At 44.4% G+C, this 18,428-nt stretch overlaps 1 protein-coding gene across 1 annotated transcript in view; it reads right to left on the minus strand.

Annotated features, from left to right (window-relative positions):
- Positions 1 to 10,890, minus strand: part of UBE2Q2 (ubiquitin conjugating enzyme E2 Q2) — a 47,650-nt gene extending 36,760 nt beyond the window's left edge. Inside the window, exon 1 of the mRNA XM_068410483.1 lies at positions 10,404 to 10,890. Coding sequence (XP_068266584.1) covers positions 10,404 to 10,589 — 186 coding nt within the window. The 5' untranslated portion in view covers positions 10,590 to 10,890. The remainder of the gene's footprint in view (positions 1 to 10,403) is intronic.
- Between the last annotated feature and the right edge of the window lie 7,538 nt (positions 10,891 to 18,428).

Consider the following 18,428-nt stretch of genomic DNA (forward strand, 5'->3'; position numbering starts at 1 on the left):
AAACAGGACACCTTTTATTCACTAGAGTTCAGTTAAACAGAGATCTTTAACCGTTTCTATACCACAAAAAGCAAGCTTGTATTACCTCTTCCTGAAGTCAAAGCCTGACATGCTCAGTGAGAGTATCTGTTACAACTCACGCATCTGGTGAGGCACCAAGTTCAACTGACTAAAATACATGTGTCTCTTTTAAACATAGAAAATTACTGCAATTCTACTCTCATATTTAATGACTGTCTTGACAGCTGCAGCCTATACAAGACAATCCCAAGATGAAGCGGCAAGCTTTGGTCAGACCCCGGGAGATTGCAAGAGCTTAATCATCTTGCACTTTCACAGGAGGTAGGTGAAAGAATCCCACAATCCTGTTTTATGTAGGTTCTGCTAACATGCTCATCACTACAGAACTGAACACCTTCAGGAGTGCATTAAAACAACACAACTAACAGGGTCATGGTTTTCCTCTCCCACACACTCTCCAGGGAATGATGCAAGTGTAGCAGAGTTTCTTGTTTTAAAATTATGTTATTAAACATAGCCATGTTAGAGAAGGCAGGGTCAAAGGCACATGCCTTATGGAACAGAAGGACCATAACAAACCACAGCTCTACAGGTGTCTGTGAAATTCACTCTACAACCACAAATTGTCCCAAACAGAAAACAAATATAGTTCTCTGTACAAACAAGTTCTACTGATTGTAGAAGGCTACCACAAAAGTATTCACAAGGAAATGTTTCTGTTAAGAGCGTATAGAAACGTTATGGACATTACTTTTGTCTTCAAAACAGACATCCTCTTGGGCAGAACAAAGCAGTTCCCCTCCTGTCACATCAGGCTTTTACTGACACACGTGCAATGGTCGGCCACTTTGCACCTTCTACAGTCACTTTCTGTACGACTGCACATGGATTACAGCATGTTTTTAAACGAACTGGAAGCCCAGTTTATGGAACACTTTTTGCAATATAAAGATTCAGCAGCATCTGCAAGTGCCAACATTCACAGGATAGTGACCACAGCATAGCTAAGTAAGTATGAACAGAGACAGTATTTCAATGGCAATTCACTTGTTTAAAAGTACTCCAAAACCCAAGCAGCTTGTAATTTGCAGCTTCATCTGCACAAATTCATTTGTTCAACCCAGGCCCACAGAATTCTCTTGAAATTATTACAGAATCTTTAACTTTTTTAGTTTGGATAAACCTAAGACAGAAAATAACATTTTGAGAAAAAGATAATCCTGGAAGAGACCTAAGCAAACATGCTGCTTCCAAAGAGGTACATGCAAGAGGCCAATAACTTCGAAGTCTGTGAAATAATCTAAGCTACTTCTGCGTTTTACTTCCATGTCTCTCTCCAGGTCCACACATTTAAATCACTGCTCAAACATAATCACCTTAGAAGAAGCCAAAACACATACAACCAAAGTAGCAAAGGCACAAAACATCACTTCGAACAGTCACAAACATGAATGCAGATGTGGCATCATAGTTCTTACACTTCTTACGGTCAAGGTCTTCTGGTGAAGTTTTTACAGCCAGTCATTCTTCGAACTATTTAATCTATGCAAAATGTCCCAGCTGCTGATTCTGATATGTGAAATTGCATGTTACCCTTGGAAAAACAGGTTTATCGGACCCTCTTATCAGTTGCCACAACATCATCCACTCCTCTTACCAAAAAAAAGGCAGCAGGCTAACTTGTTGTCCTGTATAACATAACTACACAGAATTAAAATATGAACTTGGAGAATAAAAGCAAAAAAGGCACTTCTCTGATAAAAGCACAGTTATTGATCTTCACTGTGAAGCAACATTTTATTCTTCAGGTCATCATCATAATGCAGCATGCCATCTACTCATTCAAAGAAATTCACAGAAAAGACAAACATTCTTAACACTTTTGTATGGACTCAAAGTAAAATCCACCAAATGTTCATGTACTGCTGCTCAAACACAACTCTTGAGTTAACACCAAGTGTGACTTAGCTAACAGCATAGCAAGTGACAGTTGTTCAAGAGCAGTGTGTAGTCTCTGAAAAAGAAAACTGTTGTTGACGGCCAACACAGCGAAGTGAGCTAAGGAATGTTCCTTTGCCAATACTACTAACAGCAACAAAGAAAGTTACAGATCATCCACACTGAAAATTGAACAGAGAACACAGCATCGCTGAAGGACTAAGTGACCTGCTTATCGGGAAGAAGGGTCTAGAGCTGAGACTAGAATCCAGTTTTTTTACCATAGCACCTTCACAGCAGTGGGATCAACACGTCTTGCTCCTCACACACAAAAACCCCACTGTGTGCTTGTACTCTCGTCTTGAGAGTTGTCAGAGGATGGTTGTTTTAGAGCCCTCAGCTACAAGGAGTTCCCTGCTTTAATGCATGCATTATGCATGTGCTCAAGCTGCCAATGGTTTCTCCAAGAAGCAGCTAGACATATGCACTAAACAGAAAGGTATTCTGCAAATCTGATTCTCCAGTACTATTTCTTTACCAGCAGCACACTATCTTATGTGCCCAAATTCCTGAAGGAAGTCTGGTTACTTGAAACAAATTATCAACTCGTTCTAATCATCAAGAGTTATTAATTACCTCCTTCTGCAACTATACAGACGAAGTACCTTCAGAAAAGGTATCATCAACATTAGTGTCACAAAGCCACAGCAGTAAAAAATGGCTTCTGATATGGCTAGAACTGAAAAAGTGGTTATAACTAAGTTGCAGCATGTCACTTTCTCCCCAACTTAACTTGAAAAAAAGTTTCCTAGCAGACATGCTCTTGCCTTTATCACTTAATTACTCCTCAGCCTGCAAAGTGTGATGTCACTTCTGCTGTCACCCAAAAATCCAGGCTTCCCCTTCCTCCTCTTCATTCTCTTTACCTTCAGGAATTTACCTCTTTCAAGTGTTCAAATCACTCACCCCCCTGCTTCCATCACAGGCACTGTGCCCCTTCCCACTCTCTGAGAACAACTTTCCTCTTTTCTGCCTTTCCCTTTACAAACTTTCTGTGCTCCAGACACGCCTGCAGATGCAAGGATTTTCCATTCCCACCCCCTGCTAACACAGGTCCTGCTGCTCTACTGCTCTTACACCTGAGCAGCACTCCAGACACCACCCGCCAGGTTCCCAAGCTCTCCCCTCACAGCAACATGTACACAGCTGCCCTGACCCCTGCTTAGTCACTGGCTTTCAGACTAGAGCCATTCAGACAGAACTTTGTCCCCTACACACAAAATTTCAGTACCATGGAGTTCAACCAATGTTTACCATTAATAAGTTAAATACCGCACTCTTACCACAGTTATTTCCAACTTCAAAAATTCACGGAAGCCTGTGGTATCTTGAACACACTGCACAGGATTGCTTTAATTTTTTTCTAATGCCACTATACAAGTTCTGACAGAGCTTGTGTTTCTGCCTTTCTGAACACACACTGAAGAAGCTATTGCAAGATCTGTAACAGTATTGAACTCTTTCTCTCAGACGGGTTAGAAAGTTAAGAGGTCTAAGAGAAAGGAGAATACAGTCCAAACTAAATCTCAAGAAATCATGCACAAACTGCTCTACCGTACTTAATACACCAGGATGTCTCGTATGCATGAGTAACAAAAAAGAAACAAACACGTAAGGTCATTATTTTAATACCACAATTAAAGATGACAGCTTGAAGTAAGAAATCAGTAAGACATACACTAACTGGTATGCTTGTTTTGAGCAAATATCAACTGAGAACTAATCTGATGATATTAGCTTCAATTGTACTGATTACAGGCAGGCTGATATAAGATCTAAACGTTTAATAGCCTCTCCTTACTATAATCACTCATTTCATTTTCCAGTTGTCTTCTATGAGCTGGTGACAGGTCATTTTCACTTGTCCTACAGAGCTTGTAGCTAAAGAAATAGAGTGGAATGCTTACTAATTCATAAAGTATCATGTCTCTTAAAAATGGCATATTACCATTTCATAGTCTAAAAAAAAAAATATCAACTTCAGCCAGGAATTCAGGGGTTTATATCCTTTCAAAACTACATAAAGGCAAACAACCCGACAGTACTGAACAGTAGTCCCCACAGATGCATAACTAAAATAGCAGTTATTTCTGTTAATCAGCTTCTACAAGCATTTGTTCCTATCCAGAAGTTCTGCCCCTTCCCTCTTTTTTTTTTTTAATAATACTGTTTAGAGAACTGTCTCCATCTTTGTATCTCCCATTGTCCTGAAAGGAATTTGATTTTACAAGTAAACAAACAAACAACTTCCAGTTAAACTGGTCCAGTTGTCTCTATTTAGCTGTCACTGTCCCAAACCAGACGCTCACGTAGGCCCAGCGGGCTGACGCCGGCTCGGGTGTTCCACGCAGGAGCCATCCCAAGTGCCGCTGAGGGCTCACCAGTGCTTGGCAAGCAGCTCTCCGTCGGCAATGCTGGCTTCAGCAGCCTTCCCCAGCACTCACCATTCCTATGCCCTCTGTTGTGACGGTACAGCTGTTTGTGCAGCCACGCCGTGAACCAGACTGGGAAATGATCCAGATTAACAATAACCCAGTAAAGAATTTTTACGTGACAGCCAGGTCCTTAATCCAGTAAACTCAATTTTGGCTACCTCACAAGGCACACAGCCTCTGCTGGTCTGCAAGCAACAGCAACACTACAGAGTGCACAGGACACAATCATGCTTTGTTCTTCCTAGCAATCGTAATTTTTAATTCATGTTGAGGATATCAACATGTCATCAATACACAATATCCCCTGGCATAACACAGAAAAAGCACCTGCAGGTTCATTCAAGTCTGAGTAAGTCTGACAGAATGAAGTTATTCTTTTTTGGGAACATGCTTGATCAACTCCATTAACTGATTTTACAGAGTTCCACTGTAGACAGACTGCCACAATGAATTTGGAAGTGCAACCTTATTTTCCAGAACAGAATATACTTTCTACACTACTCCCTTATTCTTCTCATTTCATTGATAAAAAGCTTTGACAGAAAAGCCAAAATCTTAGCATACCATGCCCCTACACAAAAAAAAAAAAAAGATCAAGAGTAGCAGTACATACTCTTGCTTCTTGTAGCATAAGAAAGGTCTCTGGCAAGGCCAACTACCACTACTCCAATTTTGACACACAGTAAATATCCTTGGCAACACAAATCAAAGGCAACAATCACATACCATCAAATGCCTGTTAGGAGGTAGCCCTACTCTAAGTTAGCCTCTTAAAAATTAGTGCATATGAAGAAACATATGAAAATTACCAGGTATCTTTCAGTCTTTTGCAAAAAGTTCCTGAACAATTAACATGAGGAAGCATGCTGAGTAAGAATAATAATTCTTTTTATAAAACTTCTTTTAATTATCAAAGTGCAGGGAGAGCTCTTCTAAGGACCACAACAGCCCCAGTTTTGAAATTATTGTATCACTAACTTATGTCAGTAACCCACTTGAAATACATGCAACTGCCTGTACATTAAAACCTCCACACAAGCCAGCATTTACATTCGAAGCCCACCATCCTGGCTTTCTAGGATATTTCAGGAACACTTCATACATTACAGAGGGGTCAGAGCTGCAAAGTCCTGAAGTACTGGTTACAGCCTTTCACACATAGCACAACTAAGCTGTGGTGTTAGAAAATAAGGTCCTATGTCTTCCAGACACAAAAGATTCCTCCTACTCCTTTTTGCAATATTCTTTTTCCAATGACAGCCTTTGCATACAAAGAGAAGTCAAAATCCTCACTCTTCTAGTATTTTTGTTTGCTTAATTTTGGCTTGCTAAATAAAACAAGACTAAACTTCTCAAGTTCTTTTGCATAAGTTATGTTTGATAATAGTTACTTGAGAGCCTTTTTTAAAACACCAAGTACCTCTAATTGGAGTCAGAAAAGTACATATGATCAAGATAAAGCTGTGGCCGCTTTTATTTAGTCCTGGTATCCATATGCTGCAAGACAAAGGTCCCAACCTCACTACAGAATGTCTAGTGATGTAAAAAAAAAAATATCTGCAGTTTGAACTGAACACCTCATTCATTACGTGGTTAGTTCTGTCTACAAATAAATAACCTTTTTAAAAGGTTATCAGCTGTCTAGGCATTAGCTAGGAGTGCATTTAATATTAAAGTCTTATGCCTTTGAAGAAGTATTGCACGTTCTAATACACTCACTTTCTGTATGTACCCAACTTGTCAAAAGCTTCACAGGTAATATCTTTTTATCCGTTCTGTTTTAGAAGTGAAAATTAAGTCTTCCCCCATCAACTGCAGTTATCTGCAGACAGCAACCTTTTCAAGTCTTTCACAGTAGCTTCTAACTCTGATTTAGCAGCAGGGTATTTTTCAGTGAAAGCTGAAGATACTTCTTTCCAGCAGAGAAGCGAGAGTATACTGGAGTCAGCCATATCACATGAATGGAACTGTTGATGTATGAAGGGTATCACTGCACATCAGAGCCCAGTATCTGTTTGGGGCAAAATCTGCTCCCACACAGAGCTGGCGCAAACCCCGTTCTACCTGCATGTGCTACTTGAGGACACAGAACTTCAATGGTAGTTTTGTGTATGGGTGGAAAGAGATTAACATCCAGTTTCTCTCTGAAGAGATTATATAAAAAATATGAGATGTTTTACAGCAGTCCAAATCAGACCTTTTTGTTGCAATAACAAGGAACAGATTGAATAATTTTAACACACCCTTTGCAACAGTATGACATGAGTCTGACAAGGTAGCAAACTGAAACTACAGATTGCATTGAAAGACACCTAAAATCATGATCAATAAACACAATCCTCTAAGACCACTGTTTTGATACTATTTCTCAAAACATGCAAAACAGGACCAGGGATAAATACATATACTTTGCAAAGGACACTGGTTTATTGAACTTGATTAATTGGAATACTGCTGTTAAATAAAAATGAAACCTGGGAAATAGAACTCCAGAATGAAGACACTGCTGTTGGCATGACAAAAGGGGAATGTGAAGGTGCACAGCCTGAACAAGTTCAATAATTAGACAGTTCTCAGGAATAAGCAGCAATGTTTCTGACAGCGGTGACTCCACCCTGAAGTGCCTCTTTTAAAATAATCTGATTAACCATTTAAGTTCCAATATGGGTCACTACCAGAAATAATGAAGGACAGACTCGGACAAAGTTTGCCTGTCACTTTATGAAACAGAAGAGCTATCGAGTAAAATACACCTTGCTTTGATTTCAAGCATTGCTCAGTATCACAGGTAGACTATTTTTAGGACGCTGCAGCAAATGCTTAACTTTGACAGTTCTACAGACTCATACTGCAGACAGTCAGAAAATCATCTCCATGAGAAAATCCAGGGCAAATTTCTAGTCAAACTGTGGAATTTAGACTAGGAGACTTGTGGAGATCCATGCAGTTTCTAAGCAGACATTCTCCCTCACCTCTCCAGGAGAATGTTTCCTCTTTCCTCTGCTTTCTCTCTCTCTAGATTGGAGAAAGAGATCTTTCTTTTCTAAGAGCAACTTAGTTATCAGGTCTCTTTTCAGACTTAGTGCAGAAGCTACTGGAAGCTTCCTTCCCTACCAGATTTTTCTCCATCCAGTAACTTCAGCATCTCTACACACTGCTAGACAGCTTTCACTTTAGGTAAAATATTGAGGTACCCAAAGAGAACCACAAAGAAAAAAGTGATTATCAAGCTTTGTGCTTACTCTTCCCCTTAACAGGATTGTGGGTCTGGATGCTCAAGAATCTACTGTAAGCTTTTGTTGAGTAAGGGAAATATCCTGCCTCGATCAGTATTGGAGAGGCGAAACTGGCTGGAAGAAGCAAACAGCTCAAGTTACAGATTTGCACTGCAAATCCAGAGCACTAAGATAGCGGCTTCTGATGCAGAGCGTGAGTCTCCCCAAGAAAACATATTTACCAACAACTTTACAGCCCTGCCAGCTTTTGCATCCTATTAATGCCATCTGAAGTTCCAGTTGCCACAGCACCTGCAAAATCCACTGAGGCACCGTAAACAAGACTTATGCTCTTCTAGTTTACAGTACCTACAGAAAAAAAAAATGGAGGCAATTAGGAGTCAGAGTCTAGAGACTCAATTCAGTGGGGACAAATCACTTCTGTCACACTTAAGAGTTCTAACACTTGTGTCAAAAAATTAGGACAGAATTCCAGAGGTCAGCTTTCTCTTTTTGGCTCTGTATTCTGCTGCCCACTTGTTTCACGAGAGCCACCTCTGTATCTCAGGTTGCCCTCTCCCATTTATTTTTAACAGATGGGGAAAATAGCCACCTACCTCAAAGAGCCAAATATTAGTCAACACTGGAAAGCACCAAGCTGCTCACAGACAACTGTGAAACAGAAGTTTCAAGAAGCTCAGACAGCCTTTTTTCAAAGCAGAAGTCTCAGCTCTGACCTCTTTCCGTGTTCTTTTTTCAAGTTCATATGCCACAATTCTAATAGCACGTGAAAGACCTCTTGACCTTTCGGGCAAGTGACTGTAACAGCAGATTGCAGACACTGTTTCCTCATTAATACATAAAAATGCCAAGTGACCTAAGCCTGTTTCTTGCTTGCTCAGACACACCTCAACCAAAGACCTACAAGTAAGTGGGCGTATTTCTTTGCAAGTTAAGAAAGAATCACTATCAAAAGCAGCTATGACAAAAGCAGCCTCAGAAGTAGATACACACCACAGCACAAATCCAAGGCACCAAGAACTTCAGGCCTCATGACAGGCCTCCCTGTTAACTAACACTTGACAAAGAAGAAATAACCCATCAACTGGCAACTGAGGGTGCACACTCATCAGACCTTTTATTTCACTCTTTAGAGAGAGACTTATGAAGTAGATCATGTTGTGAGGAAAGAAACAAACAGACTTCCAGGCAATGAAACTCTCTCTACTGAATAAAACCAAATATTTAAAGGAAGTCACACAACAAACAAACACCTGTCCCATGACCACAAAACTGACTTCTCATGACAAACTGAAACCTGAAAGATCCTCTTAACAAGTCTCCTGTAATGTAATAAGGTTATTTTAAGGCAAGTAAGGATCTGATCGAGATTATTAATTTGCAGGCACATGTTCATCTTTCAGTATTCAAATATTTACACTTACATGCATGTTTCTACCTTCATGCTATCTGTTCTAAACTTTCACCCTTTAATAGGCAAAAGACAAAAAAACTCTAGAGCTTATCTTCCCCAAAGCTAAATGTACTAACCTTATTTTCACTCAGCCGAAGTTTTTCAATACTCTACTTTAAAGCTGAATCTTGGTAAGGTATTTAAATTCACTGATAACTACAGCCAGTCCAACAAAAATGAACCTCCAGCACTTACTTTCCTGTACAAGAGTCACAGATGCCAGTATATCCAAATCCCTTGGCAAGTTTAGGCCCTAAACTTCTAAAAACACAGAGAATTTTTGCCATGGCACACAACAACGAATATTTCATTCTTCTTCCCTCCCACTTATTTAAAACAAATCACAATGAATTTAAGGGGAAAAAAACATTTAAAAACCCACAGAACTTACATATCCCAAAGCAAACGACAGGTAGAAGTCCCTCAGATTCGACAAGGCTGCTCATACCCCCTTCACAAGTTTAAATGCCACCATTACGATAAACAACTATCAGGCAGGAGACCAGAGGCACTATTTTATCCCTCCACGATGGCACAAATGAAAAGTTTCTCCGTCCTTCCCCCCGCCGCGGCCCCCCCCCGGGCCTGCCGGGTGACCCCCGGGGGCAGGCCCGGCCGCCACCCAGGCCCGCCCGGGCGCCGCTTCCCCGCCCGGGTCAGGGCGGGCCGCCCGCCTCCAGGCCGCGGCGGTGTGGCGCACTCAGTAAAGCGCTCGCCCTCCACCTCCCTCCCGGGCTCCCACCTCTCGGGGCAGGCAGGGGAACACTCCGGGACGCTGCAGGGACGGGCCCCCCTGCTCTCCCCGTCGCCCTTCCGCTGCCCCGGGGGACGGCCCCGCGGCGGGCAGCCGGCCCGGGGGCTCTCTCCCCGCTGTCCCGGGCCCAGCCGCCCTTTGTTCCGGCTGGCGGCTCCCGGCCCCGAAGCAGGCGGCGCGGCGGCCCGCGTCCTTCCCCCGCGGCTCCCCCGGAGGAGCCCCGCGAGGGGCTGCCGGGCCCCCGCCTCGGCGGGGAGAAGAGGCCGGGGGCGCCCGCTGCCTAACTTTTGTTGTGATCGCGGCGAGGACGGGGCGGGAGGAAACACAGAGCCAGGGGGGAAGCGGGCCCAGGCGCCTGGGCAGCCCCCCGGCCCCGGAGGCCCCGGTGGCCCCGGTCCCCCCCCGGTGCTGAGTCACCCCCACGGCGGGGCTGCGCCCCCTCCCCGCAGACAATGGCGAGGGCGGGCCGTGCCCCGGCCCTCCCCCGCCGCCCCCGGCCCCCGCACCGTGATGTTGCAGTGGATGGTGAGCGGCGGCGGCGGCTGCGGGCTGGAGCCCGGCGGCGGCGGCAGGAGCACGAACTGGCAGTGGAGCTCGTCCAGCTTCCAGGAGACGATGCGGAAGCGCTCGTGGTCCTTGTCGAAGATGGACTCGAGGAACTTCAGCTCGGCCTTGAGCCCTGACACCGACATCCTGGCCTCATCTCCGGGCCCGGGCCTGCGCCGCCTCGCCCGCTCTGCCGCCGCCTCCCTCCGCCTCAGCCCGGCCCGACCCTGGCCCCGGCCGCGCCTGCGGGGCGGAAGATGGCGGGAGGGCGGGGGGCCGGGGCAGCCCCAGCCCGCGGGGGGACGGCGAGCGCGGCGCAGCTCCCTTTGTACCAGCCTCCTGCACCCACTCCTTCGCTTAAAAGGGCAACAGCGCAGCCCGCTCCCCCTTCCCTTCCCCTTCCGCCCCGGCGGGCTGGGGCCGGCCCGCCAGCCGCCCCGCCCTCGCCCTGCCCTCCTCCCGCTAGGCCGGCCCCGCTCCCGGGACACACGCAGCGGGGCCGGGCCGGGCCGCTGCTCCGCCCCCGGGGCCGCCGCCCGCCTCCCCGCGCCCGCCCCAGCGCCCTCGGTCAGCGCCGCCACCGCCCCCCGCTCCAGGCTGCCCCGCGGCCCCTGCCCGCCTCCCCGGGCACTGCCCTGTGCTCCCCCAGGTCGGAGCCCTCTGCCCCCCCGCTCCCGGCAGCCCGGTACCGAACCGCAGTGCCTGCTTACCCGTGTTTCTCCTTCTCTTCTACTGCTCAGCCCCGCGGAAGGGTGCGGGGTCTTCCTTCCTCACCACACTTCTACTTTGTCGAGAAAAACTGCAGCTTGGGTCTGCACTTGTCATCTCAGAGTCCTGTCAGTCCTCCGGTGCTCCTAGAGGTCAGCCACCATAAACCAGGAATTCCTGTCCCGACATTTATGAGGGATCAATACAAATAAAACCTGGTGTCAGCCTTTGCAGGCTAGGAAGTGGCAATACAGAGGCCAATAAAAATTGTTAGTGTTGCATTTCAGTTCCTCTGTAATTGTTTGTTCAACATTTTACTGCCAGAAAAAGCACCACGAAGCATGAAAGCAGAGTAAAGTGAATACTCGCTACATTCAGGGATCAAGAGATGCTGCCTCTATCACTTCCTGACACTGGAAAAATCATCTCTGCACCTTTATTTGTCCCTTTCCATCTTGGTTTTGTCTATAGACAGTTGACAGCTCTTCGGGAACAAGGATCAGCTCTCACATGGCATAAAGAGATGACTGTGATACAAGCAGTATTGTTACAGAGCATCCTTCTTGTTTCTCTACCAGCTTTTGATTAATGCAGTACACACATGCACACACGCAAACCTGGAATGGGGAATTGCCTTTTTTTATTTTTACATTGATATTTTATATAAACCTTTAATTCTAGAGAAACTGGCAGCACTTCACAAACCACAAGCTGAATCTTGTCAAGTGGTGAGAACTCTAGTCTTGATCCAGAAAAACAGTTATGCACATGCCCAACTCCAAGTATATGGAAGCCTTACTGATCTGTGGGCTTGCAATCTCCTATCCTTCCAGCAAAAAGAGCTGCAAATAACACACTTTGCTACAAAAGAAGTCAGGAAGGATTGACATGGGTTAAATGCTCTGAAGGAAAGATAGCACAAAGTCCACAGAGTTGAGACACCTGTTTCTTTCAGGTATCATTTGAAAGACTCCTGTTACACAGTGTGTGCAACTCGGCTTTCCTAGAAGGGCTGAACCTGTGTTGGCTCAGGCTGGCCTGCAAAGTGAAGACAGAGCAGATATGACTGTTGTCTGTCGATGCATCAACAGGCAGGGTGAAGACCTTTGAGAGCTAAGCAAAGATTCAAGTGTAAGGGCAAATTAGCTATAAATAAAGAGCAGAAGATGATGACTCTAGCTATTAGACAGGGAAGGCCTGGAAGAGCCTTTCTGTGGGAACACCAGAGACAAAACTAAACGAATCAGACTTTGTCAGGCATTACATGATGCGATGCATGAAACAGCAGAGGAATGAACTTGGTGACTCAGCCCTATTTCCCTCATACAATAGGATTTTGGCCTAGAACGCCTCACTGCAGCAGGTAGGTGGGTAGGCTTAGCAAGTTCAAACTGCACCTTTCCTCATACCTTACCGGAACTGCCTCTTATCACCTCTGGCCTTCCATCTTCCTTGTCTTCTCATCTGCCTTCCCTCTCCTCTGCCTCTCCATTGACTGCAACACCCCATTTTTTTTGGCAGCTGCGCAGCTGAGAGGTGCTTATGTGCTGGCTGGGGGGACACCACACCTGCACTAGCTGACAAGCTGGTGGAAGGCATGAGAACCTCAGGCACCCAGTGATCCAAACATCATGGTGTCTCCTGACCATCTGGCAGGCCAAACAAACTGCTTAATCGGCCAAGTGTGGCCTGCCAGCAACATATTAAGTCTGGTCTAGAACTTTCCCCTGCTCCTTCAGTCTGCCTTTCTGTTGCAAGCTTCAAGAAGCAATACGCAGCTGCACAGCCACCACTCCCCTAAATTCTGTTGTACTTCTCTGTATTTAGTAGGCATTGGGCAAGCTGCGACGTCGCCTGTGAATTCATTTCTGTGATAGGACCTTGAGAACACGTTGGGGCTGCCTTGCTCTTTGGAATATAGAGGCTGCTTCAGAGGTGTAAAGAGTTGTTCGTCATGTCTGACTCATTCCTGTGTCTTCCTTCAGCAACTTGCCATGGGGCTTTGACATGAATCTCACGTTGGTCACAAGATGACTCAGGAAATCGTGAGCATCCCAAAGACCAAAATGAATGCACACGGGGGAAGACCTGACATCTCTGAGTAATAAAAGAAATCCTGCTAAAGACCCTCAGGAGCACTGTATCTAGTAATTACAGATGCTCTCAAGCTCCCTTCATCTATATTGCCTGTAAGCACCATTTTTTTCTACCTTTCTTCCTGCATGTACATCTTCAACATCATGGGAACCTCTAGCTATCACACAGCTAGATTTCCTCTTCCAGGGATCTGAACTTTGGCCAGGCCTCTCTGTTATGAAGACAACATACCTTCATAGCCTTCTTTGTTTCTTTTCCCTCCCTTTCATTTAAATATAACAAGTTTTTTAAGAGTCCTCAACTGAAACTCTCAGAAAAAACAGCAGATTCCTCACTGCTTTCTTGGGTACAATTGGCAAGAAAAAAGGAGGCAAACAGTTTAGACAAAAATTTTCTTTCCCATTAGCATTTACCGCCAGTCCTGTCTCCAACACATGAGCTAGGCACATCTCTGGTGAGACAGAAAGCCGGTTGCAAAGGGTGAAGGGAACTGAAGGGAAGATGAGTTCAGGGTGAGCCATTAAGAAGGAAATGAACAATGATGTAGGATGGATGGCTTTGACGAAAGCAAGAGTTGTTTGGGGCTTGAAGAAAGGATGTTCCAGAACTCACATGAATTTCAGTTTATATTAGCCCTTTTCTTCCTGCGAATGCCTTTTCCAGGTCTGCTCTATTTCCAGCTTTACCCCTGAGCGAAACTCCTGTACATTGAGTTGAGTGTTTGTGCCTGGCAGAAGATTGATTTGTTTCTCTGAGAATAGTTTATGGGTTTGTTTTTTGACCTCGCTTCTCTCATTTACAGCCTAGCCCTCAGAAAGGGTCTTTCTGTTTAATTCTGATGTCACTTTCCTGAGAGAAATGGCAGGCACCAAGGAAGGAACTGCCATTTCAGAAATAAGGAAGGCCCAGATCTTTTGTAACCCTGAACCTCAGCAGAAGGAGAAAGGAAAGAATAAAGTTAATGAGATGGGAGGAAGTGTAAATTGGTTTTAGTGATGGATGATGTAGTTTGATAATAGCTGATCCTGGGGTAGAACAGATACTTAAACTTTTTCACAGCTGGCAGCAGAACCTGAGACTAGAAAAGACAAATAATACCTGATACCCATAAAGAGAAGGATAAGGCAGGAACCTTACCTGAAACCTTGGGCAAAGGCAGAAAGATTCAAGAGGATCCTGCTTTTCCAATATACAATCCAAGCTGTCTTGGTCACCAAAATCAGGCTTTCACATCAACTTCTGAGCTCACAGCATCAAAGTCATTGCTTCAATAACAAAGTCACCTTCAAAGCATTTTAGAAAAAAACATACATCAGTGCATAAAAGCTGATGAAACGGCTGGACAATGCAGTTTCAAGAAGCATGGCATGCAGTGGACACGGGATTACTTAGTCCCTCAAATACCTATTTTACTTTTGTTAAGGAAGAACATTTGCAAAACCAAACTATCCTAGAGCAGCTTTGGACAGATAGTGATACTGTTGCCCAGATATTCAGGGATAGGGGGGCAAGGAGGTGTCCACAGGCACTCAAATACTATGGCCATGAGTTTAACATTAAAAATAATAATAAAAAAATAGTATCATGGCTTTACCCAGGGTGGTCAGACAGTAGTTTTTAGCTACAGTTCTTCTGAGTCCATCCCTGTGGCTCTCAGTGACCAAGTCAAATAGGTCTCTTCTTTAGGGTGTTTTTGCTCAGCCACTGAGGAGTGTTTGTAATCCTATACAGGAAACAGCAATAACCTTTTGGCAAAGATTTCATTACTGTTTGTGGATTTGTAGTTCTGGCTATATTTATATGTATTACTGAACAGTGTATATTTCAGAACAGTCAAAAGCTGAATAGTGTCTGCAAAGCAAGGTTAATGATTTGGTTTTGTTCCATATGAAAGTTGTGGGAATTAATTTACTAGCAGAAAGGTGCCCCAGGAAAGCAAAGCCATGGTAATCACAGTCTTGCAATGCTGCACATGGGGATTAGAATCCACTGTACAAACGCAGCAGAAACCAAACTCCTTGCACGTACTTCAAAATGCAGAGTGAGGGAATATGCCTCGTGTTCTCCTTCATGGCTCGCATAGCTTCTTAAGAACAGATGAAAAGCACGTCTAGGAAAGCAATAAGGAACCATGCAGCCATATCTGAGGCATGCCATTTAATAAAACAGCAGAACAAGCTAGAGAAAAAAGGAAAACGTGATATCATTTTTCCAAACCCAGCTGGGTGAGGGAAGAGGTAGCTGCATGGAGCACTGTTCAGAGCATGATAACTCACCTTCCCTGGACTCCCCAGGACTTTCACCCTTTCCTTGGGATCCACAGAGAGTCATAAGCCTTACAGGGCTCAGCAAGCTTATCTTCCCTGCCACCACAGAGGCTTAAAAAGGATGTAGAGGAGCAGAGGTCAGATGCCAGGCTCAGTCCTGCTAAATACCTTTCTGGCTGGAGGAGCAGGCACAGAAATGGGCAGATCCCCAGGTCGAGTACTCACAGTGCATCTCAATGCAATCTCAGCTGAATATGCAGCTCCTTCATCCTCTTTTCTTATTTTGATCGGCAGTGAAATAGTTAACTTTGTCTATATTTAAAATATCAGCACAGGGCATCTGAGTTGGCAGACACGGAGATGAACGGGGCCGGTCATTGTTTCAGATTCTGCAAGCACAGCCAGACATCACAGCTTCACTTAGCCTGGAAAACACAAATCAAATGCATCTTGGCAACCACACCGTCCAGGGCTTCTCATTTACTCTCATTACTTTTTGCAGGTAAGTTTAGATTTTGGGGAACAAAGCGGTGCCTGTGACAGTACTCTCCCTGTTCAGACATTCTGCTGAGGGTTTGAAGTGCTGCACCAACACTAACCCTACCAGTATCGCACCAAAACAGGAACAGGATGCAGCCTCTCTTTGTAGATGGGGGCAGTCACACACATTTTTGGAGGCAGCGTTTTTGCAGAACCAGGTGTATAGACAATCTTAGAACCCGACCATGGTCTAGCACTCAGCTAACTTAATTCCTGACCCAGACTTGCAAGAGACTTTTCCAAAGTTATACCGTGAGCTGGTGCCAGTGCTGGGATTTGTCCTGCTTATGCTGTTTATCAAAAGAGCCCAGCCGTCTGAGAAGAGGAAAGACACCTTGAGTCTGGGGCCAGTTCTGCAGTGGCCCTCTCCACAGCCTCCTCACAACTCCACTGGGTCTAGCCATGTCCTGTCCTACCCTAACACCCTCCTGGCTCAAGGGGAGCAGGCAAAGTGTCATTGGAGCTGTCAGAGCCCATACTTTGGGTATTGTCCATCCCTTCGTGCTGAGAATGCTCACACGGGACATGGAGCAGAGGGGTGGAAGGAGGCTCAGGGCCTGTGGTCCCTGGACAAGCAGCGTGAGAGGTGGCACATCCATTTGAGCTGATGCTGAAGGTTTTACGGGAATCAGTTAATTTCAGATCTTAAGTTGTCCCTAGTGCACATTATAAGCAGTTTTTTTCTCACTATCACCACAACAGGACAGGCTATGCTTTATCAAGATCACATAGTACTCACAGGAATTAAAATATTGGTGAGGTAGATCAGTGATTTTCAACCATTGTCTGGATTTGGAGGTCACAGGGGTCCATAGATCACAAGTCAAGATCTACCAAGCTCTGGTATGGGATTTTTACATACTCTGCACCTAGTAACTTTTGAATATCAAACACACAAAATCGACTTTGGTAGATACAGCACTGAAAAAAAAAAAAAAAAAAGTACATCTGGAAAATTAACCCATGTATCTTTACGGGTGAAAGAAGGACAGAAAATATAAGACCTTTTTTCCATTATAAAGATGACCTGAAGTATGAAGAAGCTGCCTGAGAAAAAGCCAGAGAAAACAGCAGTCTCAGAGAATCAAATGCAAGACCAAACCTCAGAAAAGAATGATCCCAGCGATTACCATTCTGTAAATATCTGACTCTTTTCCTCCTAGAAACAAATTCTAAGCACAAAAAGCCACTAAAACAGATGAAAGATAACAGACTCACAAGCAGTTACATTTGCCCTGGAGTTCATAAGGAAGGGAACCTCCTATAGATTTACACCATCAGTGAGTAAAGGGAAAGTAGCAGAACCAACATACTTGGCTTTAAACAAACATTTGAAAGACTGAATCACAAAAGTCTCAATATAACATCAGTTCACATCTTTTTTGACGTAACAGCACCCACATAGCTTGAGAACTGGCTTAAGAATTGTGAACAAGGAATGAAAATAGCAAATTACTGATCAGGGAAAGACAGCGTGTTTAAAATGGATCATGGTAGTGCTGTGTTAGAGTTATCTCCAGACTTTCACAGTGATCTAGAAGAGACTATCATTGACGAGATCATCAGATGACATGGAGAGACATTTTAAGTAACAATGAGGACAAGGAAAGAATTCCAAGAGATGCAGAAAAATCAGAAACTGTAAAAACCCCCAACTCCTTGATGTATAAACCACAAACCTAGTGAATCCTGGTTTCCTATAGACTATGTTTTTGTATGACTGTCACACTGCACCTCACTTGGCCTTATGCTATAAATCCCCGCACACTTTCCCAGTTCCTTCCCATGGCTCCACACTTCTTACTTTCCACAGGATTCTCCATATTTCCACCCACATTCACCACCTGCTTTGACGACAGAGCAGATGCTGTGGCTGGTTTCAGAATCCATCCTGCCTGGTATATTCTGTTGTATTCTTTACTTCAATCTGTCTATTTAAGAAAATGTTTTTATATCTTTTTGTCCAGTATATTCTACGTGTGCAGATGAGCTCTGGTTTGTGGACAGGATAAGACATGGGGTCTTATCAATATTTCTGAAAGGGGGAACACTTTCTCTCCTCTAGTTAGTCACTGATTTTCAGAAAATTTCTGGAACATATTTTACTCTATGTTTCTATCAAATTTAAACAGTCCAACAAGTTCAAGAAGCAGTTAAGAGCAAGGTCAGTACAAAGTTAGGTGGCGTTTGCCAGTACCATTGCATAAAGAAAGGAAAGCTCCTTGATAAACACAGGAGGCACAACTGTACCTACAACACTGTAACTATGATCTTGGCAGAAAATTATCAAAAATCAGAGCAAAGTGGGGGACTTGGAGGAAAGATTTCTGAAGTGGGACTTCAAAGGACTAAACACCAGAGGTAGCTTCTCAG

The sequence above is a fragment of the Nyctibius grandis genome, chromosome 11, assembly GCF_013368605.1.
Source record: "Nyctibius grandis isolate bNycGra1 chromosome 11, bNycGra1.pri, whole genome shotgun sequence".
In the NCBI taxonomy this organism is placed as follows: Eukaryota; Metazoa; Chordata; class Aves; order Nyctibiiformes; family Nyctibiidae; genus Nyctibius; species Nyctibius grandis.